The sequence below is a fragment of the Prosopis cineraria genome, unplaced genomic scaffold, assembly GCF_029017545.1.
Source record: "Prosopis cineraria cultivar Desert tree isolate PC_DT_omini unplaced genomic scaffold, ASM2901754v1 PC15, whole genome shotgun sequence".
Lineage (NCBI taxonomy): Eukaryota > Viridiplantae > Streptophyta > Magnoliopsida > Fabales > Fabaceae > Prosopis > Prosopis cineraria.
This window is the reverse complement of record NW_026555346.1, coordinates 4814402-4840023: the sequence shown is the minus strand read 5'-3', so window position 1 is coordinate 4840023 and position 25622 is coordinate 4814402. Positions and strand designations below refer to the sequence as shown.

Here is a 25622-nt window from a genome sequence, read left to right as displayed (position 1 = left end):
CCGTGTTTGGGCATTCCCTGCTTCAATGAATCCCAACTTTTGTCATCTGTCCCGCAGTAAATGTTTTTAATTCTTTCAAACATCATGTCCGAGGTTTCCAGCTTAGCAAGATACCATTTGTTTTGAAATTTCTTACACGTGGCTGCTACATTGAAAAAATGCCAATAGTCATGACTGGCTGAGAAAAGAATTGAAATTGGTTTTGGGGGGTGGGGGGATGTTTACAGATACATTGGACAGACGTTATCATCTGGGTTGTCTAATTTACCAGCATTTTGACATCCTTCGTGGAATGAGCGGACTGACTGGGAAAAAATTTCCAGCAGGGTTAGATACGCCACTACACTACATGAGGATAGTTGGTTATTCTCTGGCTTCCAGGAAGGAGGCATCAAAATTGGATGAATATATTACATGAAAACGAGATAGAACAATAAAAATGACTAGTCGTCCATTTCCTCGAGCAGCCAAGGCGAGTTTGGCAGAGCACTGGAATGGGGCTCTAGAGATGGTAACTTTGTTGATATCGTCCCCGGAATAAGACGGCCTTCTCAACTCTTGAAAGAGAGTCCAGTCCATATGATCAGTCACTGTATCAACTGTTGGTATTTATCATGGGACGGCTGCAAACCCTGAGAAAGTGACCAACCTCCTCTATGCTCTACAGTTGAGCCAGCCAACTATTAAATTCCGGTCAGTCTCTCAACTATCATGTCAGAGTTGCTCCATGAACAGAACTTGTGTCAGAAGGGTGCAAAGAGGTCGACGGATGTTGCTGCATTTGTGTTTCATTTGCAAGACCAAGCACAACTAGTATTGATCTGTACATGGGAACATGAGTTAACTTCAAGAGAGGTTTATGCCACATTCTCTAACAATCCCATGACACCAAATTCCAACAGCAAAATCAAATATCTCCTTGAGACCTCAGCAGTTAATATTACATATTTTCATTCTTCAGGGTCGGAAACCAAAAATATGACATCCAGCGGTCAACAACAACTTCGCTTTCAATACAAAAAAATTGGGAACAAATAGACTGGCAGACGTTAATGTCCTTGAGAGTATCCATGTCTAATTATGAAATAGATGGGGTGAGCATCTGCAGCTAAATCTTTGAAAGCTCAGCTCAATTTCAAATTTGTTTCAGGTGCACGAACAAGCATTGAATTACAGACTATCTATCCCCACAGCCATATCTAGAAAAGCTTACCTGGGTAATGAAGATTTTACAGTGGGTTGACTGGCGTAAGAAGCAAGAGGACCTCTGAGATTTGCATGTTTATTGAGAGCACTTTCCAGTTGTGAAGGCGGCAGCTGCATCCAGAATGCAGAAATGCAGGTTGAATCTAAAGGATAACACATTAACTGATGTTATGTAGGTAAAAAAAATGCAATACCTGCAATAATACATGAAAAGAACGTGGCTGGGTCTGATACACACATTTTAAGAAACCAACCCAAAGTTTTGGCATCCTCCACACCTGCAATCAGTATAGAAGTAATCAATTTGTTGTCCAGTGGATTGTTAATCAGTAGTGTTAAGGAGACAGTTAAATATGAGAATCAGAAAAATGTCTATTCTAGATTTGAGTAAAGCTTTACCTGTTTAGTAACAAGTTTTGCTAATATCTCCATAACAAAATCAACCTACAAATAGAGCATAAATATTACAATTGCAAGTAAACATCTTCGCTATGCCATGCCTGATGAAGACTTCGGACACCAAAAAGCAATCGTTTTTAAAAACCTCCAAATCAGTAAAACGCAGGCCTTATGGTTGCACCGAAGAACTTGTAATAATTAAACATATATTAAGAACACTGAAATGGATAAGCACGTCAACAAAAAACGGTGAAACTAAATGTCTCTATAATAATTTAATAGTTCCAAAATAGATATAAAATTCTGTGCAATAACTTCCCATAATTGAAAAGACCATCACAAATTGGGAAAAGATCTTCGTTGAAAGGGGGATCAATATAAGCCTGCCTTCTCAACACATCACCTTTTCGGAAAGAAACATGAGGACTCAAGAAGCACCACCAATGCCCTACTTTCATGTCTAGATTATTCATATCCAATAAATTATCCTTTCATTAACAAACCAGAAAATACAAGGACTAAGTAAAGATGCTTGTCCAATCATTTGCTCCAAAATTGACTGAAGTTTTTTCACCATAACATGTCTACTGAAGAGCATTCAATTTCTACAATTACTTTTTAACCAATTAACAAAAGAAATACATAAACACTAGCAGCAATACGAGCACCAAAAACATGCAACAAGAGATTTACCAATAATGGAAAAGCGTCAACAGCCTGAATAACTGTTCTCATGAAAAGTAGAGGCAATGGAGTTTGATCAACCTGAAAATTTCAACAAGATTCCAATGACCATGTTGTAATATATCTGCTAATTGCTGCTGACCAGATTGAATCTACTTACCATCTGATTTAATGCCTTTGCCAGAACCTGTTGTGTGAACACAGTACGTTGCTCGAAACAAGCTGTGCAAGCATCAGTTATCTGATAATCAACAAATAGACAAAATTTGAGAAATCACCACTTGTGAATTTTGAACTTCAATTAATGCAATTTTTATGCGTTAGATGATAAGATTGACAAAACAAAGCAAGGATTATAGCGGTTCTATTGTTTAATTCTTGAGGGTAAGCAAACCAGAACTACTTTATAGAATGCAGATTTCGGTATAGTCAATCACAATCTGGCTAGAACTTCATTGGACAATATCTTAAAAACTTGCAATGAAAAGTAGCAGGCAGCTCGAGAGATGCAAAATTTAAAGGATATTAATGCATGTTGAGAAATATAATATCTCATTAGAAAATGACCTATTGAGAGAAAAAGTTGGTGCAAAGACTTGATATCAGAAGGAGCAGCGAATTGATTACAATTGCTTAAAATTAAACAATTTCCATTCATCAGGAATAAATAATGATGAAAACAGGAGCTGGTCACGTGTTTGATTACAAGCGCCATCAGCATCAGCCTTAACAAACCCCAAAATACACACACCCATTACCACCATGAAATGTACTTTTAGAAGAACTTGTCAATTGACATTATAGTTCTCACCAACTCAAATACATTATACGTGACCTAACATGAGAATAACTGTCTACCACGCTAGAAACCAATAGTTGATACTTTTCATAACAAGCATTCAGTTTTAAGTACGGATAATAAACCAAACAATTTTTCTACAGCAATGAGATATCAAGTCTGATAAGAACACAGCACACAGCAAGAGGAAAAAGTCATTGAAGGAGGGAGAGTCTGCCAGCCAGAAAAAATTGAAGCTTTCTTGTTGAATACACTTAGCTTTTGTCTCTAGAAGGGGGAAGGTTGGTTGTGGGAAATTCATGGGGTGTAATAGTAATTTACACTAACAGAAACATGCCTTCTTAAGTGCAATGCCATCCTTCTCAGGAACAATTCCATGGATTGCAACCAACACTTCTACAGGTGTCAGAGCTGGGCCCGTATGAGCAGAACCCTGCCATAAACATTTGTAAATGTTAAGCACATCTAGATGAAAAAGATAAACAGAAAACGAAAAAAAATTCAATGACATTGCTTTACAAACTTCAGTTTTTGCTGAGACAATCCTATTGTAAAAATTCTAAACACAATAACAGCGCCAAGACTTGTAAGCAACCCAGAACAAGCATCAGAGACAAAATATGAACTTCAGGTTAAGCCTATGCATATACCTGTAGTACATGAGCAAGTGCCATTTGGAACTTTTCCAATGGAAGATCAACAAGCCGAGGGAATATTGGTAAAACCTGCTACCATTAAAGTTTAACACTGTAAACATTGACCACATGACAGTACAACCAGCTAATGCATCACAAAAATTGCCATATGCTTCTCTCTAAACTTCTAACTGTTTATGGAACAGAGCAAAATGAAACTAGCATCTATAAGTAAATCAACATAACAAAATTTTCTCAATTCATAAAGGCCAATGACTTGCAAACAAAACTGTGAAGATTATAAATTCAAATTCAAAATTAATATAATTTAACCAAATGCCAACTGGTATTTATATTTGACATTGGGCTGACAATTGAGAAGTTACTTCGCAACAAACGAATGGAATTAACAATGAGCTCTGTATAATCTGATACATGGATAGGTCTGTGCATCATTTGGTAGCGGGTATTCAGAGGATAAATCCTTAACAAAAGATTTTTCTTGTCCTGGATACACTTTATCATGACTCATGAACGTGGATGGAACTTTTGTAATTTCCATCATTCTCATAAGAACTTCTTCAACTAATATTTTCAGGACCGAGGAGGAAGAAGATTGTCTTTAATGAAGATGGAACTAATGTTTCATATGTATGTTTTTTAATAGAAGAGTCAGCTCTTTTATTTCCTTATTTAGGGTCTTCTATTCCAGCTTTAATGCAAGTACTTTTCTATGTTCTGTGATCTCCACGAGATCCTTAGAGACTGGCCCTCTACGCCTCTGAATTACAAAGGAATAAAGCATTAGACAGAGTAACTGTCATACTATGGCCTCCTTTCATTTCTTTTCCCTGTTCTCTTCACCTAATGTTAAAAACGAGGTGAATGCAGCTTGCTAAATGGTACTCATATATACAGAAAAGAAAAACAAGGACAGAAGTAATGAATTGACCTCATTTTTGGACAGTGATGGCAGCAAGGGAACAAGAATTGAAACATCCTGCAGCACAGAACTAGCATGGGTAAATATATATCCAAAAATGTAAGCCTCAGAGCAGAATTAGGGCATACAGTCAAGGCATACCCTTAATTTAGTTTCATATAGATGCTTAACAGTAGCTATCAGATCAGCAGACGGTGTCGTTTCTTGAGTTAATATTTGCAACACCTACAAAGATGGAAACAACATTATAATCATTTATTTTGTATTTCAAAAATCCACCTACTCTTCTGTAGGGTGAAATAAGCTATGATCAATGGTGAGAAAGGAAGCTACCAGTGTCAGAAGATTTTCACTTCCTTGTGGTGGATTGGATATAATATGGAGAACTTTAGAATATGATTGTCCTAAAGCCCTCAAAAGAATAGGGATGTGACGATGAATGGCCTGTAAGTGACCAAATAGAATAGGTCAAAAGCATTAAACCAAAAACTGGCAGTGCAAATTATAGTTTAGAAGCAACAACATGACGTCTACTGCTTTTTATGAGCTCTTTCTTCATTCTCATAGTTTAATTCTCATAATTTAATGCCAAAGACAGAATTGAATCAAGAAAACAACCAGAAACCTAAGGCATTTTAAGCAAACAGTTCATCTAATGTGATATGATTCTCAATCTCATAGCCCAGGGCAACATCAAACATTCATGACGGATGTTGAGTTTCAGGAAAAGATCACACTTTAACCTCCCATTATATTAAAATTAAAAATAGACCAAAGGCACAGATTTTCAACCTCAGTGGCTGTGCTGAAAAAATAACATTGAAAGCAAAATGAAACAATACCTGCTTTACAGTTTTTGGGGCTCGCCCATAGACATCAAAGATAATCTGAAGAAGACTGGGTTTCTGCAGGATTTGAAATAATGTGTTGGTGTTAACAAAACAGACGAAAACTACTCAGTTGGAGTCACTGTCAACTTATAACCTGCATACAAAGAAGTAAAACAAACCTTTGTGCACAAAGCAAAAAACAATGATATGAGACGCTGAGCTTCAGACAATGACACAGATGCAACATTTGCTACTGGTTTACCAATTTTAGAGGGCTCATTTTCAGATGCGGGAGATTCTGAAACTTGCAACGGAGCAGGGGTTTCCTGACTTCCAATCTTTGAAACATAAAAGGCCAATAACTGTAGACAATTAAGTCATTTAATTTAGAACATTGCAAGAAAAAAATCCCTTGGACGTAATAGAAAACATGCAATTCTTCAAATAACGTTACTAGCTGTTCACATGCCAATCGCCTCTATAATTTAGGACAACAGCATAATCTATTCTACTGTGTTGCAGAAACCCAGGCCTCATTAAAAGGTTCCAATGAATCAAGATGGACAAAATTGGTAGCCATCAGCTTGAAATCCAATAATTCATTCAGGATTACAATGAATTCTTCAAAGCAGCCATTTCAGCAGAGTGTAATCCAAAAGGACAACAAAGAGGAGTCTGAAAATGTATACACACCTGTGTGTCAGCTCCTTGTTCAATGGGTCCAGATTCAGAAAGACCTGTATCTAAGGCCTTTTGGTCTACAGCAGACAGAAGCATTTGCTCAGCAAACTGTTCAACATCATCTGATATGTAGCTCAGTTGATAGAGCTTGTTTGCCACCTGCGAGACACACCAAACAAAAGAGGCTAGTGGTTACCTAATAAATTGATGGTCTATCTGACAGATTTCATATAGCCATAAGTTCATATACCAGCCGAATAGCTTTTGTTCGAATCTCATCCTGGGGATGAACTGCACACTGCAACATTGAAATGAACACATCAGTCCCATATGAGGAATATAATTGCATGATGATCAGACACTTACTACAAAAATATCAACAATGCTTTCAGTCCCTCATTTCATTTTTCCTCACCATACCAGACAATTACTTAAAAAATAACAGAAATGTCAGGGGGGCCAACTCTAGAGGTCTTCATGGATTGCCTGGAGATGTAAGTTATGCTTGGGAATTGGCACTCGTGGAAATCCCAAAGTTCATATTTTTAACTAACAAGAACCTGTTGGGTTTTAAATGGGTAGTCTGGTTTTTGTCTAGTTTATTTTTTCCCCAGTGTTGGGTTAGTTTTGGACTGGACAAGGCTCTGGCTCTCCAGTTGAACCAATCAACCTGGTCTGATTTTCTTAACATTGATGAAAATAATTATACCATGGACAAATCAAACTGACCAGCAATGTGCTTGCAATTATACCGTTTGCTCTACAACATAACTAAGTTTAATAAATAAGAGAAGAAAAATTGGAAAAACAAGTCAGCTCATTCAGAGAGATTAAGAGATCTTTATCACTGAAGAGCTACATGGAAAACTGAGAATTTAGCCAAATATGTTTTAAATTTGTAACACTGACAAACATAACACAAATGGTCTCATCCACATCCAACGAATATAAGAATTTTGTTTTTTAGTTAGCTACAAATATCGGCATAACTCCAAAATCTCAATTCATTGCATAAAGCCAGGAGATTGTTTTCGTCCCTAATGGCAATACCATACCCTGTCCCTGTGATGATACTGATGCATGATAAGTTACCTTCAATGCTATATCCAAGCATGCTTGCCGATATTGTGGACGTCCCAATATCAAACTCCAGATCGCACCAAGGCCTTGAGTTACACGCTCCATGTCACGGACAACTTTACTGTGACGATCAGTGACACTGGAATGGCAGAGATCATTCAAAACCTTCAAGGCAGACTCTGGCAAAAGTGGGACTTCTCCGAGAAGTCTACTAAAAGACTTGTCTGAAGCCGGGAGAAACTCCAACAGAGATTTGGCCTACAAGGAAAATGTACTAATCCATTCATCACAAGGAGTATTGTACTTATTATCAAGAATTCAAGTGTTCTAGTTATTATGCAGTTTTGATATTGCTTCCTGCATAGGGATTTGAATATAGTCCCTGATTTGAGCGAATCAATTTACTTTAGCTGAGATGATGAATGAAAGCATGCAACGAGACAAACTATTCTTCATACTTTCCTTATATGACACTTCTATCTAGAAATCTTTCTCAGGAAAAGCAAATGACAATGATGATGATATAATATCATGGGGAAAAAAAAGGCCAAACAAGGTATAATGTGCCTACCACCGCCAAGAGAAAATTTTCATACAGAGCAGCAGTAGATGAAGAGTTTGGAATTGAATCCAGGATAATGCAGGAGTGTAGATGGTACAAAACATGCAATACAAGTTCATGGCCCTGCAAATCCATTTCAAATATCATGTTAGCAGTGTTTAAAATTTTTAAAAAAATGAATAAAAACAAATCGACAGTGATATTTGTTAAACAGAATGCTGATCTCCATCCATAACCATTTAAACTACAGACAATTGTTGAGATGCTGACAACCCCCATCATACAACATTTGGCAATCCCACCAGCACCAATGCAATCGCTTATATCATTTGACTCCACTAATTAAATTTCTCAATATGTATTTCTAAGTTCTCACAACATCAAAGTTACGGCTTTATTTTTACAAGCAATAATGAACTTTATGAACTTCAAAAGCTTGCAATAGCACAAATTAACAACTTCATAGCAGGTGATCTATCAACACAGTTTGGATTCTCTGGAATCACACCTGATGGCTACTCTGCATGCTGTGGTGGACAATTTGCCACCTAGGTTCAAATTTCACCAAATTAATATATGGGAGCAAATGAACATATCTGAAGCTTCAAGCACCATATTATGTAGTTTAAGCACATCCATCATTGAGTGCATTCAAAACCCAATCTATTATTCTGGCTCTCATGCAAAAATCTAAAAAGATGACGCTGGCCTTTACTTATAAATAACTAATCATCTATTTTCTAGATAACACATGCAAATCAAAACACCTCAAAGACTCTTAAATTTTTATAAATGGAAAAAAAGAATTTATTAAGAAAGAAAGTACAAAGAGGAGGATGAATAAAATGGTGGAAATGACTGCACTTGACTGGGATATACTAATACTCAAAGGCAACAAGATAGGGAGAATTAAATTATGTAAAATTCTATAATTGAAATAAAGTAAGATTCAAAATACTGGCACCTTTCGCCACTGGTCATCCAGGACATGTTTTTGCAGCATCAAAATGAACTCTTTATCATCATCAATCTGCATAGCAGACCAAATATATTTATTATACTGCCCAAAACTTGATAGACAACAAATGATTAAAGCAGATCACATGTCAGATTCCCTTTCATTGTACTTTAACTTTTTCTCTAATGTTTTGCATCTAGCTGCAGTTTAATGTTTCAGGTTAAACAAACTATATTCCTGACACTAATTATCCATCTCCTTTAAGTGGCATAGAAAACTAAATCAAAGTAGTGTCTTCCCAAAACTATACAAAAAATTTGCATGACTAGAGATGCTCAAAACCTCAACATCACTCAATCCAGCCATTATCTCGCTTTACATCAAAGCCAGGTTGAGAAAGTCAAACTTTCTTTGGACCAAAGATCGTATAATCCTAATGTTGTCCTCTTTTTTGCTTTTTCTTGTTCAATTAATACCGAAGAGTGCACACACAGACGTGTTTAGTAAGAGGAAAAGCAATCGATATTAGAGTGATGAAAAATAAGGGTAACTGACAACACGTGCATATTTTAATACTACTTTCATAAACCTGTAATGTCATTATTTTTTAAAAAATATAGGATAAGTAAATATTTGGAATATTTAGAACCAAAAAAAAAAATGAAAATTGTTCCTGTTCCTTTTACTAATAGAGTACATAAGAGGAAAATTTATTGTTGCCTTTGCTGTCAATTTTGTTTTCCATGCTTCCAATTGCCTATACTTCCATATAGTATTCATTGTATACAATAGTTTATGACACAATAATTTAAATTTTTTTACGATTCTTGACAGCTATTGTTTTAAACTATTATTTGAAGAATACTAGGACAATGAATGTCTAACTATAATTAAATACCCTCTTCTCACAAATTTCTTTCAGGTAAGGCATCTATGTTTGGGAGGTAGTTTCTTAGAAACAACAGTTGTAGTTGTACATCATTTTATAATTGACATTATTATGACACCTTGAGAAGCATTGCTTAATACAGGAGCATAGAATTCTAAATACACATTAGAAGACAAAATAGTTGTACATAGATACTAAACCTTGTATGCAGAAGACATTAAATAAAAAACAAAAGAAGTTAGTCCATGTTTTCAACATACTTCTTTGGTCCTATTTATAAGTTACTTCTAACATATTTCACTGGTATCAAGGAAAACCTTAATCATTAACTCTGTATAAAAATTTAACAAGTTATCAACTTTACCCGTATTAAATATACATATCATAACAACATATTTTCTCTCTCTGGAGGATAAAAAAGGAAGTTTATGATGAAAATTTAAAGATGTAACTTATAAATGAGACCAAAAAAATTCTACTTTCTCTGCCCTATGAATAGTTCCGCAGGGAGTAGTTACAAACATTGGGGGGGAGTGGGATACCTGAGCAACCATTCGGGCAAGTAATAGCATGCAAAACTGCTGACAATCTGTCCCATGCAGATGCTTGTACGACTCCATAAGATGCTTAACTGCCATATGTTTAATGTTACTTTCATGATCTCTGGACAGTTCAACATATGGTGGAAGCTGTGGTAATTCCAGACAGGTATCATCTGATGTAGATGCAGTCGTAGCATCTGGAGAGAATTGATCATATTCTTGTATAGTTGAATTGGTCCCATTTGCCTCATTATCTGATAGCTTCACTGCACTCAGATCCTCGTCTGTAACATCAGCAACAGAGGGTAAGGGATCTGAAAAAGCATTTTCTTCTGGACTCCGGTCAATATCTCTGGGCGTCTCTTGAATCTCCATCTTAGTAATTGGTTTTTCAGGTGCTGAAACTGGTGGACCTTCAGAGATGATATCTTCACATTCTATGTTGACTGCTACAGGTGCTGGAGCATTGTCAACAGTGGCCACATCGGAATGTGAAACAGGCTTACTCAAAGATAAAGATTCATCAAACTCCAATTTCAAAGAACCAGTATCTTCCACAACTGATAGTGCTGTGCCTGCAGCATTTACCGCTACACGCCTAGGATCAAGACGACGAGGATCCTGAAAATTTGTACCAGGAAGAATACAAGTCGAATGAACTAACATTATATGATAATGGACACAGAAATTTCAACTATAGATGCCAATACCGGCACCGTAGCGCACAAACACAATAATTTTACCCTGCGTGGATCACGTTTGGAATCAGCAGGCAGATTGTTGACATTAGAGGTGTCAGATAGTGATGCAGCAGTGGCAATGGCTGTAGCTGAAGGGAATGGAGCTTGAGCTGTAATAGCAGAAGATTGAACAGAATTTATGGGCGCGGATGATACAGCTCGCAATTGACTGCGTTGGGTATCAGCTTGTGTTACTGGTAGATCCCCAAGCCTTGTTAATGATGGTGGCGTCTTAGGCAAGTGCCTCATGTTAGTAATGACAATATCAGCTAACAAATCAGGATGGATCTTTGAAATAAGGATTTCAAGAGATTCAGCACCTCTTTCTCCTTCAGCAAGCAAAGCACCAATCATAGCAATCATTTGCTCCACAGCAGTTAGTTCACTATCCAGCACAGGAACATTAGAGGATAGTTCGCTTGCAGAGTAAACATCCTGCTCAGAATCAATTATTTGAACAGGTAAAGGAGAGTGTAGGCCAGGGCCAGAATTAATCCGCTTAGAGATGACCTCATGACCATTGGTCAGTTGTTCTTTATCTACAGGCATTGATCTTTTTCTAGATAATTCCCCAGAAACTGGCGTCTGAGTTGATAGGTAATCATCCTGACCGTTAAAAATGAAAATGAATGTGATACAATAAGATGAAATCAGCAGCTAGCAACTAATTCTCAATTTCACAAACTTATCTTACAGCCATAAGTAGCAAGTCACACATACCTTGCTAGCTCGAGCATCACGAATAGAACGATCACCATTTCTAATTAACCTGTCAACTTGCCGAATAACTTGCTCAGCAGCATCTCCTGCATTCATAGCTCGCAGGCTCTTTACCAATCTTTCTCTTGACTGAAAAAAATAACAGAAATCTTGAGACAACGAATTTTATACCACTATAACAGGATCCTAATAGGACCATGCTATAAACTTCATTATTGTTCTTGGTTCATGACTGCATGCTAAATTTTTTTTTCTTTGGTGGGGCGGCAGTTTGTGGGATGACACACTAAAAGGAAGCAGGAATACAGTAATTGAACATAGAGAATATGACAAATTATGTAGTGAGCAATCCATAAAAAATGTATAGTTTCTCCCCATCTCCTTTAAATCCCTCATAGCATAAGCTCTACTCTTCTGTCCCCACTATTCGATGTACTATGGCAATGGTTCACTTTTACAAGACAAAAATACCTACAAGCTTCTTTTATGACATTATTTTTATTTCTATATTTTAATTTTTGTCCCTACTTCCAGTTTCATAGTTATTTTTACAAACTATCTACTACAGAAACGTAAAATAGAACGTTCTTTAAAAAAAAAATAGGTGCTGAATTTGCAATCATAATCTCTGAATTGGTATGTTAAAATAACGTAATTAAGTCACCAAGAAAGAAGCAAGGAATTCAGGGTGAAGCCATTATAATTTCGAAAAATCATTACATTGACATTGTAAAGAGAATATAAGAAAATAAAGATATGATCAATTTGAATAGAAGACTAACAAAGTAGGTTGGCATATGCATATTTACCTCTAATATTGGTAAGTAAGTGCACCTCAGAAACCCTAAAAATGCCGTTCTTAAGGAGTACTGAATACTAGCAACATGACATCCTTTTACTATTTGGAAATTTGGATCAAAATCGAGCAATGCTGGAAGAACAGTATTGCAGTGCTGTGGCCTTTTCCTTGCTATGGCTACAAGACTGTCAAAGGAAGCAAACTACAGGGTTAAATCCCGGATGACAAAAACATTGCAGGCAAGAGGGTAAAAGAGAAAGAGCACATTAACAACAGAAATCAAATGCAATGCTAAGAGCAGCATAACCTGTATAGAAAGAAGTTAGACCAGACAATTGCATACAAGGCATATACACTTTCACAACAACAACAACAACAATAAGTCTTATCTTATTAAATGGGATCGGTTATATAGATTGCATGATTATATTGTATTCTATAATCAACCAAGCCTTTGGGTTAGGGCATATACACTTTTTCAAAAAAAAAAAAAAGGAGGCCCCAAAAAAACCCAACTTTACCACTAACACGGGTATTTACTTTAAATAAATAACGTGCATCCCATAATATATCATTATGGAATCCGACACCAAAAACAGAACAGCATTAGCTACACACCTCTACATGCCTAACTTTCTAATTCTCAGTGCCTGGTCCCACCTATACTTTTTATTTATTAGTAAAACACAAATAAATATTTCTGCAATTAAGTTTGCTAAGGAAAATTATGGTAATTAAACAAACGCCTAAATCACACGCATAGATAGCATGTCAAAGGAAATTTTAGAATAAATTACTCAATTAAAAACTGCAGTTCATCAGTCCCAATAATCCAGTAGCATAAAGCTTTTTTCCTGCTAGAATAGTTGGGTAATGGATGTACAGGCTCACTTCAACCCCCCCCCCCAAAAAAAAACCGCCTTTTCCTGTTAAATATGAATTCATCTATTCTGAAGGTAATCAAGGAATTCAAGTTTACCAATGCCTTAAAGTTAAAAAGGCATAGAAAGACAAGGGGCAGTATCAGAATTGTCCATTATGAAGTACAAATGCATTGTTATGAATAGATAAGCAGCAAATTATTTTTCATCCATTGGGGGGAAGGGTGGTGAAAGGAAAAAAAAAAAGAAAAGAAAGATGAGCATGTTTATGCAGATAATAGTTAGAATTTCAAAATAACACTTCAATAAATTATGCCTGTGTTTCCATCAAATTCTTATTTGCGACATCATTATAGCATCTCAGCTAGCTAAAGTGGTCAAGCTCTTGTACAACTTAAAGAGAAGACACACTTCCATGATAACATCCTTAATTCAAGTTAAATTAGTGAATGACACAAACAATTTTCTTATATCTAACACATTACTTATAACAGTGACTAAAACTCAAATAAAACCTCCGAACCATGGAGTTCCAGATGAAACAGCCCATATAACAAGGTTGCTACACATAGAACTCCAAAGCTTTCACTCGCCTTTAAGAAGTTGCAGATGCAAAACTAACAATTATCCTAAGCATCATGGGCCATAATGCTTAGACAAGTAGTTAGAAAAAAAGAAGGAAGAAAAGATTGATTCAAGAGGACATAACTGCCTGGGAAGCAAACCAAACATGAATGTTGTTTTCTACAGCATAAATTTTAACTGAGACAAGATAAACTGAAACAAATTGCACAATTTAAAAATTACAGCAAACACCACAATACCCTCACTGGTGAAGCTGCCAAGCCCCATTACCATGACACATCACCAAAGCCACTCACTCTGGTGTCACCTAAACAGCAATATTATTAGTTTCCCTCACAAAACCCACCATTAGTGCAACCTCAGTTCCTTCACGAACTGAAGGTCACCCTAAATCACCTAGACTGAAGTTCCTAACATTCATTTGACAACAAAGGACTTTATTTCTCAAAAGCCTTTGACAATTGCACCATTCAGGCAGAGTTTAAGTCTACCTCTATGAAAAAGACACCCAAAAGTCAGCAGAAATTCATAAACAGTGCCCTTTCAATCCAGGAGGTTGATCCAAGAAGTTCAGATATATATTACGGATTAGCGCATGAGCTGGCAAGCAAGCTATGTAAGGGATTATAATGCTAACAACAATTAATCCACTTAATGTGTTGATACTAGATTTCAGCATGATCATCCAAAACAGCACTTAGCAAAGTACCGAAAGAAATTTTCAGTCACATGAAATAATTGAATTCTTTTCAAGGAAATATGTTGCATTGCTACAAACTGCAGTCAATTAAATAACAGTCAAGCCCAATTTTCTCATGCAATAGGGCTTCCATAAATTCCCTCTGCATCAATGGCTGCAGTACTCAAGTAATGCAAGTTTAAGAACAAGCACATGCATGATATCTTTGCCACCAAATAGAAACTTGAAAAGCATAAAACTGCAGAAGGATATATAAAATTGCAGTAGTAATGACTAAAAACACAGTTGACAATTCCAACAGCAAAGCCTTATGGACCACATTTGCATTCATCAGGATGTCAAACCATTTATAATGGGTCCAAATATAGATATGGATCCATATACATGACTGACACATTCTTGGTGATTCTGCACAAGATAAAAATAGACGACATTTTCACCACAATGAAAAACAGAATATACAGTAACAAGTAATTATGGGACCATTCAAATCAAATGACATAAAAACTGAGAAGTTTACATAACAGAATGTGATACGGATGCAGATGTCAACATAAGAGTTATTATCTTAAATTAACTTAAAAAGAAAAAAAGAAACTAGAAATATGATATGATGGATCAAAAACTTGTCAAGACTGATTTTCTAATGCAAACAAAGATATTAGGGACAGAATACAGAAGGAAGGAAGCATTCAATTTATGAGTCTGAAGCATAATCATGAGAGAAACATTCCTTTACAAGTACTTTCCAGTCTGTTTGAATTAATGCTTCAATATGGAGAAGATCCAACCACAACACAAAAAGGAGCGGAAGGTAGGAACAATGACTGCCGAGTTTTTTTGCATAAATAAACTTGCAGGGTAATTTTATAAAAGCTCAGGACTTATTTTTCTGAAAAATATTATGTCCATAGCCATGCAGTTTGATGAGTCCAGCCTGCATATTGAAATATTTGCCATAAAAAATTTTATAGTTTTTCAAGTTCTGGTAAACTCCAAGCACAATGTCCATGTCATGAACTTTGATTTCAAAAGGTAGGTTTGAACTGTATTACCAGATGAACCAATGAAATGGTATGAAAAGGAAATTTGCATTTGAAAAGGAGGTTACCAAGATAGTCAAAGAATCAGCAGAACAGATAGCCTTAAATATACAAGATCAACTGTGTAAAGTATCCAATAATCCAAACATAATAACATAAGGAAAGAAGTTAAAAGCCATAATGATGGAGCAAAATCACCAAATATAACACAAGCTCCCACCAAAATATAATTTGAATTATTGAAACATTAGAAGTGTGTCAGCTGTCATATCAAACGTAAAATATCAAATACATTTTTAATTTCTCTAAACATCACCAACTGTATGCACATACAGGACAAAAAATTTACACATTAAATGGTCTCTCTAAGAAGTTTGCAATTATAAACTGCATCGCTTGATGACCATATGTTTCCTCGATTCATGAGATGACCATTTTATGCATCAATAATCAATGTTATCACCGACCAGCTGGCACTCCACAGTATAAACAATGAACATAGTCTATCCTTGTAACTTTCATTACATGAACCGCCAAAGCAGCAGAATCCAAAGCCATTTACTCCTCATGGAGAGCTGGTCAGCAAGCTGCAATGATATCAAACAAGCAGCTGAACTTGTTCTATCCATGAGTCCCTGCTTCAGTGATCCCTCCATAATTGCGACGATAGTATAACCAGGAGGACAATGCAGTTATATGCTAAGTTTTAAAAAGCTTTCAGAATCTGAAGTGAAGACATGTAATAGCATCAGTAAAAAGGCATGAGAGCATCGTGTATAGTTACAATCACAAAACCATGGTGCACTTTATACACCAGAATTGTGAGACAAACACAAGTAACCTTCCTGCATGGAAAGGAGTAAAGGGAGTAACACAACAGTATATTTCAAATTTATAAAATGACACAAGTCAAAATGTTATGTGGTTAACAGGAATTAGTTACATTTGTGTAACCGTGGAGAACGTTATAAACCAAAGTCATAAGGCAAAAAGCGCATCACCTTTCTGCATGTAAAGGATTAAAGGGTACTAGACAATAATATATTTCAAATTTATAATACGACGCAAATTAAGTAGAATTGCTAGGCTGTTAGGAGGAGTTAGTTAGTCAGTTAGGAATCTGTTAGGATGTTAATTCCGTTAGGAAGTCTTAGTGCATCCCTATAAGCATAAATGAGGGATATATTCATGTAAGGAATGTGAATGAAACGTTTGTTTGCACATGTACCAAGAATACTTCCAGCTGCAAGTCTACAACAAATGTTCCCAAATAAATGAGTTTAAAAGTCTATGACCCCTGAAGATGAGAACCATCGCATATTTACTTTCCAGAAAAATGAACTAACAAGCTGATAAAAATACATGTTGAAAAGATCTTCGCATATTTTGATTCCCCAGCTATTACCCTCTCCCCACTTAAGGACTGCGAACACTGATTATTTGACATATTTTATACAAGTTAAGCCAAAACTTACAATCCGGAATTGGTGGTACAGAAGGAAATCATCAGACTAACTCATCTCTGACTTTCTCAACTTGCAGGACCACATACAAGCTAAAAATAGGGAAGCACAAATTGAAGACAGAAAGGAATCAAAATCAACAATTGTAAGTTACATGCTTCAAGAGGAGATGCAAAAACAGTTTGCAAGCAACTAAGTGGTTACAGCAGTAAATACCAATGGAATCAGTCCATAGGAAACGAAGGAGCATTAAAATCACACACCAATGTTGAAGCTAGCAGGGACTTTCAATGAACAAAAGAAAAGGGGGGGTGCATAATGAACAGACAAAGAAATTAACAACATGTAGCTGATGGTAAAACACCACATTGACATAGGATGCAAAAAGATAACTACTCAGTCAAGATGCAAAGTGACATACTGTTAAAAAGAATAATAAAGATGACAAGATTCATGCGAAATTCAACACAAGCAGGGGAAAAAAAATAAATTAAAACTCTGGACACAGGAGCTCACTTGAAATGAGATACATTTCCATCTATGCAATGCTTCCTGTTTCCAGTGCATGTAGGATACTAAGTTCCAAGACAAGATAAAACTAAGCATATGTGGTTTCATATCCAGTAGAAATACATATTTATTGGCGTACCCACAAGAGTCTATATGAACCATGAAATTCCTAAACTATGCATTGCTCTCGTGGGAGTACAACGATAGATTATATATCAATTATTCTACATAACTCATGTTAGTTTGACTTTCACACTACCAAGGCAGAAAATACAGAAAACCCATGCAGATTTAAGAGATTATGAAAGCCATTGGTATATAAAAAACATCATCAATTTCAATACAGAGATATGCAGGTGTGGTTCACCATGTAAAGAAAATAGAAGGACCATATAAGGAAAATGTAGAAAAACAATTTATCAAACAAAAATCATCAAAGAAAACCATTGAACACCCTGCCTTCTAAAATCGCAACTATGCTTCCCCAACATTATTTACTGAATTAGAACAATTATCGACCGGTAACACATGAAAACTCACCAATTGACAACAGTAATTGTCAAGCAACCAGGGAGGCTACCAGCCGACTGCAATAAGTTTAATAGAATGCCAACAGTCCTATTTGCTTCTGACATGAGCATCACCGGATCAAGAACAGGGTGACTAACCTCCAACCATGAGATATTAAATACTTTTCTGCCTCCTGCAGTGTCATTGATGTTAAAATTAAAATGGATGAGTATATTGAAACTAATGCAAATAAATCTACTTCTGATTATAAGAGCAAATTACTTGCGTGCTAACTCTATGTCCTCTTAATCTCATCATAGTATAAATGTTAAGCTCATGAAATTTGAAGGAAAATACCTTCTAAAAGCGACTTATCAGGATAACTGACGTCAGATGAAAAAAGTAAGACTAGTGTTTCCAAGAATTTCAGCGCCAACAACTTTGTTCCAACTGAACCAGGCTACAATATCATGCAAGTCAACTCTCCAATCAGCAAAATATGAAGTCCATCACCACCTCAAGTTCAAGTAAATGACTAAAATAAAATAAAAAAAATTGCGCAGTTTTGATAGATAAGGAAATAGGGAGTTAAACAAGTGAAGGCTAAGAAATAAACCTGTGTCAAGTTAGCTATCTGCAAAATGAAATTATTATAACACGTGCAGAAATTAAAAAACAGAGAGAGAGATGCATATTCAAGGACAAAGATGACAAGTAAAAATTACCGGCATACTGCCAACAAAGATGAAATTTACTCCAAATTCTGAATTCCATATCCCTAATTGCAAGAAATTTTAGATATCCCAATTCCCAAAGAATCTGTGGTGAAAGGAATTGGTAACTGAACCCTTCAGCATCCCCCAGGTTGCCCATGATCATAAGCAAAAGTCAAGCAGACTAAGATTTTAAAACCATCCGCTTCTTTCAGCAATTTGATTAACTTTAAATGCAAAGTTGAATTGTGGTACAAGTTATGATTCATTAAGTTGAGAATGCAAAAAATAACCAACCATGCATGTCACGATAACTTATCAACTGTAATGAAGCGGCAATTTAAAAATTGTAAAACCTTATAATATTAGCACAGCAGGTATATGCACAAAATTAAAAATCAAAGTGCGGCATTAACTGTGGATATAAAAGATGAAGGAGCTAGATACCTCCAGAGAAATCCCAACTACAGCATCCTTAAACTTGAGCATCCACATCCAAATCTCCTCTAACCACCTCTCAACTTTACCATATTGTTGATACTGTCAGATTTCCAAAATAGTGTCAGTAGCCTATTACAAACCAGTGCAAGGGAAAAGGAGGGGAGCAACACAAAATTCATCAAGTAACTCAAGCCTTTAAATAAAAAATCATGCATAAATAACAACAGTTTGATGAACCAAATGAATGCTAATATTGTATTAAAAATATAAATAAATAAAGTCAGTTCCATTCTGAAGAACTAGAGTGCCGACAATATTGACATTATACTTCTTGACAAGAGGAAAAAAGTACAATGGTGGAAATATTTATGAAGAAAGGTATGTGTGTGGTGGGGAGAAAGAAAGAAAGAAAGTCAAAAAAGAAGTTTTTTCCCTCAAAAATAGACATCAAACAACAGTTAGCTGTGGAGTTCTTAACACGATATAAATCTGTTCTGGTATGGAGGTATAACATAATTAATCTTGGGAAAACACTAAGTCCAGGGCATACAACACATTAGGCTTAGTTATAGCTTATAAAGTCAGTTTCATACAGTAACTTAAAGCTCACATGAACCATCCCGTATTTTACAAGCCTGTGATATCCCTGATCTTATAGAAGCCAGGGACTGAGGAGAACGTAGACAAAGAGAGCCATCATGAACAAGAAGCACATGAGGCAACAAGATAGACACAGAACTGAGTGTTCACACAAATTCCGATTAAGATTAAAAAAATAAGAAGAGGAAGAAGAGCAAATATGAGTCTCTTTGTCTTCATGTATGCATCAAGGCAACAAGAGGGCTGAATAGTACCTGCACTGTCATCTCTGCCAAAACACTGCAGAAGATATATGTGCCACTAACAATAGATTGCTTTACAACAATTGTGTCACTATCACGTAAAAATGCTAATAATACAGACATTAGCGCTGGAGAATGCTCTGCTGCTCTTAAACCTATCTCTTCAATTACCCTGGAATACAGAATGAAGATCTTAAAAAGAAAGATACCAGGAAAGACACCAGCCATTGCCACAGATATAGAGCGAAAGACAAAGATTAAACCGGTTCTTGTGGACAGCAGCAAAGTACTAAATTTGGTTAGATAACGGATGCATTGTCCAAAAACATGCCAAACAGAAGTTACAGCGGTTCAAAAAAAATATATATATTCCTGTATGCCCTAGGTAAAACAAATGCACATTTTTATGGCCTGAACAAAATGCAGTCTTGAAAACACAAGAAATGACCAGAAATCTAGCCGCAACTTTGCCCCGTATAGAAATATATTTTACGAGGAAAGCAAAATGGAACTATCCCCATAATAAGTTTGAGGCGGAAAGCAATGCAGTGAATTTAATTTAAATAGTCTAAATGATATAACAGGAACGTCGAAAAGATGCCTGCAACTTTGGAGAAGCAAGACAGCAATATAAGTTATATTGAATTCAAAATTGGGGGCAAAGAACTCACTCGATCAACAACTTTCGAACGAGGGTTTCGGGGGAGGACTGAAGCTCGACCAAGTAGGAGAAAAGGTCGGCAGCTAAAGACGGCTCCATTGACAGAAGAATATCCTTGGCTTGTCTCAAAGACGAAATCTTGACAGCTAAGTCGCCATGATTGTTGGCAGCGGCTAGAAGAGAGAGCGCTCGGTCCCTGGGAAATGCGGCCATGGCTGAAACAACAACGACGAGAGTGTAAAATATGAAGAGGAAAAGAGAAGAGGTTGGGTGGTTCAGAAAAAAAAAAAATCCTAGGGTTTTGAAATAAAGATGAGGGAGGCTTTATGGGAGGAGCGAGAGGGAAAAGAATAAGGAGAATGGAAGCTGCAGAATTGGCGAGGCTGATTCTTATTCCCAGCTCGCGAACGACAAGATGGTGCGGAATGCGAATTGCCAGTGGGAAATTTATGCAATTACGTGTAAACGTACATGAGTAATGTGGAGTCTGGAGACTGTCAAGACGGTTTTTTTAATTATGCATTACAAGATGCGGGAAAGGGATCTTTGATAGCGCCCGATTTAGCCTCCTCGGCTGGGGGCCGATCGGAAATGTGGTTTGCCTTGCCCTTGTCAGTGGAAAAGGAAAATCACTTTCATTTATAGTCTAAATAAATAAATAATAAAATTGGCAGTTTTGGTTCACTATTTGCTTTAATTAGTATTAATTCGGTTTAATCCTTGTGATTTCAAAACATCTAATAAATAATATTCCTGCCTTGACTGTGTTGTGCATGCCAAATAACCTTTGACTTAAAATATGTCGTTTTTTATTTATTATTGTTTTTTAGATTAACGTTGAATGTTAACCGAATTTAATTGACATTTTGAAACCATTTATTTGAACATGTTTAAGTTATTTGAAATTTTAAAACTATGATGACTAGATTAATTGGGACTAAATTACACCTTGGATAAAATTTTAAATAATAAACAACCCATTTAATTCAACCCCAGCATATGTGTAATAATATTACTTGCCTCATTATTATTCTATGTGTACTTGGTTAGACATCTTGATGGTAAAAATGATTGTACATTCTATGGTCATCTCCATTCATAGGTTCCTCTTGTGAATGTTGATTATCATCCTACAATCATTCACCAAATGTCTATTTTAACCTTAATTTCTTTCTTTATCCCTGACATCTCATATCATTTTCTCCCCCAGTCACTCCTCCCTCATTGTCCATACATCCACTACACCACCATTGCTATCGCTGGCAACATCTCCTCTCCTCCCCTTGCTGCATTGACGTTGCCATTGTCGGTGTTAAATTCTAAAATTTCATGTTATTTCATCACATTTTTTTAGATTTTAATCCATGTTACTTTATTTGTATATATTTGTATTGTCCAAATTAGGAAAATATGCATTTGGCTTTGGGCTTACATTCTTATCTTTAATTTAATATTTTCAACCTAATTTCATATTATTTTGGTTTAAGACTTGATTAGATATATTTCTGGAGCTTTGTTGATGTTTTTTGAATGCTTTTGAATGAGGAAATCAAGTGCAAAAAAGATAAATTTCATTAATTGGAAAAACAGTTCAAAACTGCCAAACTTTCGTTTCCAACTTTCGTCGCTATCAAAAAAATGCTACATTTTATTTATCAAAAATTGATTGGCTAGGACATATATATGCTGAGAACTTCACCCAAAACGCATTCTTCAAACTTTTAGACACATTTAGAGCTTGGGTGTGCTAAGGCTTGTGCATTAGAAGTGCTTGGAGTAAGAAAATAGAGTTTTGAAGACATTTGGAGCTCCTTTTCCTTGGTTTTTCTATTCATCTTCCTTTCCTTCTTGTAATATTGTAATAGCTGTGAATATCTTGTGTATTTGTAGCTTTTTAATGTTTATGAGTAGTAAACTCTTTGCTCTAAGATTATTTTAAACTTTTGTATAGATTAATATTAAGTTCCTTCTCTCTTTTTGTGATTAGTGATGTGTGTGTGTGTGTGTGTGTGTGTGTGTTTTACTCTTTTCTTAATGCTTCTAAGTGATTGGCCACCATTTACATGTTGGGCTCACTTAATTGATGCTTGAAACAGCTAGGTTGAGTGTAGAACTTAGATAAAATAGTGCAAAAACTTGATATTTACATGTTGAATGGATGGTTTTGCTAGTAAGATAAATATATACTTGTTAGCCTTACATAGCCATATTAGAGTTGGTGTTTAAAATTGAGTTTTACTAATTGTAATAAGAGATTAAGCAATTCATTTAACTAAACGCTTGTTCATGACTTAAGAAAGCTTGTCTAAGTATTTTTAGAACCCTAGGTTGGCACTTATTTTCATTAAAAATATTTATGAGAGGGGATAATTTTAGTGTTATGAAATGCAAGAAGGATAAATAATCATAAGTCATAATTTGTGTTTGAAGTTTATGAATCAATTGCTCTTCTTTATTTTTTAATATTAGTTTAATTTATAAAATCATTTTTACCTAACTTTATGTGGCTTAACTTAATTGAATTTACTTAATCTTTTGTTTAACCATCATTGTTTTTGAACAAATCCTTAAGAGAATGATACTTTACTTATCTTATATTATCTGCTACGACCTGTGTACTTGCAATGAGCAACAACCGACAACACCTTGCCTCCTTCCTTCTTCCTACCTCAACTCCTTATTACCACATCATAGATTCTTTATCAACATCCATGATCCTTCCTCCTCCTCTGCAAGTGGGGACTTGTAGGAGCATCACCATTAACGACCTCTGTGAACGGAGCTCCACTAGAGTCTACCTTTATGAATGGAGCTCTACTAAATTTGAGCTTCGGATTTTAACATTAATAAATTTGAAGTTTTTGCTCCAAATCTAAATTTTAAATCATGTTTCAAACTTCAACAAAATGGTGAGAACAGGCTCATGTTTTAAATTTGATTTATGTATATTACTGTGTTACATTTGATCATCACAAGAAGATGAAGATAGGGGGAGCTTGTGTTGGCTAAATGAAGTTCAAGGTTGAGTGAGAAGAGAAAGGGGAAGAAATGGCATAAGGCGTGATAGTCTATTTATTTATTTATTTATTTTTTAAATAATTGAATGAAAAATAAGTTTTATTGTAACATTTTCTATATGTTACCAAACAAAGTCATAGCAATCACCATTGCATTGCATTTTTATCTAAATGTGTAGTTGAACAAGACAAGATGAAAGTTTCAATCCCTCTAATATTACCTCAAATTTTAATAGTTTATTTAGACTAGAAGATAAAATAAAATGAGTGGCCAATAAATATTAGTTCAATTGGCAAGAATTTTGCTTATAACCCACGTGAAAATCTTATTGGTGGCAATTTACAAATAGTTCTTTGTAAAAAAATTTTAAGTACAGAGACATGTCCCAACTTAATGAGTCTTCAGAGTTCAACTCACCTAAACTCTTGTACATACAAAAAAGAATTAAGGTATCACTTTACCCCTAAACTATTCTTGGAGAATCAATATTATCCTTAAACTATTCATCATAGCAATGTTCATTCTAAACTAATTAAATCAAAACAATGTTGCCCCTACCGTTTAAAAATCATAAACATCAATTAACTGCAGGGAAACAATGAACAATAGGTCATACTAGCTATGTTGTTCATGGCTTTATTGTGTGAGTTCTGGTCTTGGCCATGTGGCAGCTCCCTATAAAGACTATCTTAGAAAACTTAATATAACTAGTTCAATTCCCTAAATCATCGACTAATATCCTTAAGTTATTTCCCTGGTTTGATTTTAATGTGATCAAGTGTTTTGGTTAGCTAGACCCTGATGAAGCCATGACTAATCATTAGTTAGAGTGAACCCTAAAACTATGAGAAGCTCTCTATAATATCTAAACCTTACTTGCGAGACTATGTAAGAGCAAAGAAGGACAATCATCAATATAAAAACACAAGACATTGCATTAATCTAGAGATAGCCAAATCAAATCAGGCATTTCATAAGAATATAGTCAACTAAACAAGTATTTCTTATTACTTCAAGATAAATTCAAACTAGAATTACAAGCTAATAATAAATTAACTTTAGACTAAGGTGTTGATCATCAATTTTAATGAAAGAAATTAAGAGAATAAAAAATCTTAGCTACGTGAAACCCAGTGATTCATCATCTATTCATCCTTCCTCTAAGATCCCTTGAGAAATCTAGCCAATAATCATCATCTTCAAAGTTTTAAGTTTGAACCCAACTAGGCCATTCCCTTCCATCTCCTTTAATGATAATTTGAAAGCTTGAATCCTTCTAGAATTATGAGGGTTTCGATGAAATTGAGAAGAGGAGAAGAATAAAAGTGGTTTTATGCAATTTAGATGACAAATGAGTAAGATATGAGTGATTGATTAGATAAAAAAATTGAAAAATAAGTGAAAAAATGAAAGGAAAAGTTTGAATGTGGGAAAATGAGAGAGTGATCTGAATGGAGAGTGAGGAGCACGAAAATGGCTCAGAGAAAATGAGAGAAAAGTAATGAAAACTTATAAAGTGGTTGTGGTCTTTAACCACAAGTCCAAGAGGCTAAAACTATAAAACATTTTGGAAGGAAATTAGTGGTGTTTCTAAAACTAGATTTGATCTAATACAATGCATCATTCCAAGAGTAATTTGCACCTCTTTTGTTTAGCATATGTTATGCCTAATTAGCCCTTTAGAAGCCTCCTTTGATTGCCTTGAATATGTCTCAAATCATTATATAAATCTACCAAAGTCACAATTAAATCAAACAATCAAAGAACCACAATATGACTTTTATTTAA

The 25622-nt window shown here is 35.4% G+C and overlaps 1 protein-coding gene across 5 annotated transcripts; it reads right to left on the bottom strand.

The window, feature by feature from the left end:
• Positions 1 to 116: 116 nt before the first annotated feature.
• Positions 117 to 21420, bottom strand: LOC129294336 (uncharacterized). Of its 5 annotated transcripts, XM_054932616.1 has the most exons (28): positions 21288 to 21420; positions 20827 to 21031; positions 20168 to 20327; positions 19320 to 19412; positions 18517 to 18619; positions 18190 to 18352; positions 12478 to 12652; positions 11669 to 11797; positions 10952 to 11554; positions 10209 to 10829; positions 8784 to 8849; positions 7829 to 7942; positions 7270 to 7515; positions 6428 to 6475; positions 6190 to 6336; positions 5676 to 5858; positions 5509 to 5571; positions 5000 to 5110; positions 4808 to 4891; positions 4676 to 4723; positions 3739 to 3813; positions 3426 to 3521; positions 2450 to 2530; positions 2299 to 2370; positions 1606 to 1650; positions 1401 to 1484; positions 1214 to 1317; positions 117 to 821 (listed from the first exon to the last, which is right to left on the bottom strand). In XM_054932616.1, the coding sequence occupies exons 2-28, from the start codon at positions 21027 to 21029 to the stop codon at positions 710 to 712; spliced, it is 4029 nt and encodes a 1342-aa protein (XP_054788591.1). In that variant the 5' UTR covers positions 21030 to 21031; positions 21288 to 21420; the 3' UTR covers positions 117 to 709. The 5 variants fall into 5 exon arrangements, 4 of the variants coding, with proteins under 4 accessions (XP_054788591.1, XP_054788590.1, XP_054788592.1 ...); XR_008589368.1 differs by lacking the exon at positions 21288 to 21420 and having other exon boundaries at positions 1214 to 1368; positions 1445 to 1484; positions 20827 to 21281; XM_054932615.1 differs by lacking the exon at positions 21288 to 21420 and having other exon boundaries at positions 20827 to 21281.
• Positions 21421 to 25622: the final 4202 nt, after the last annotated feature.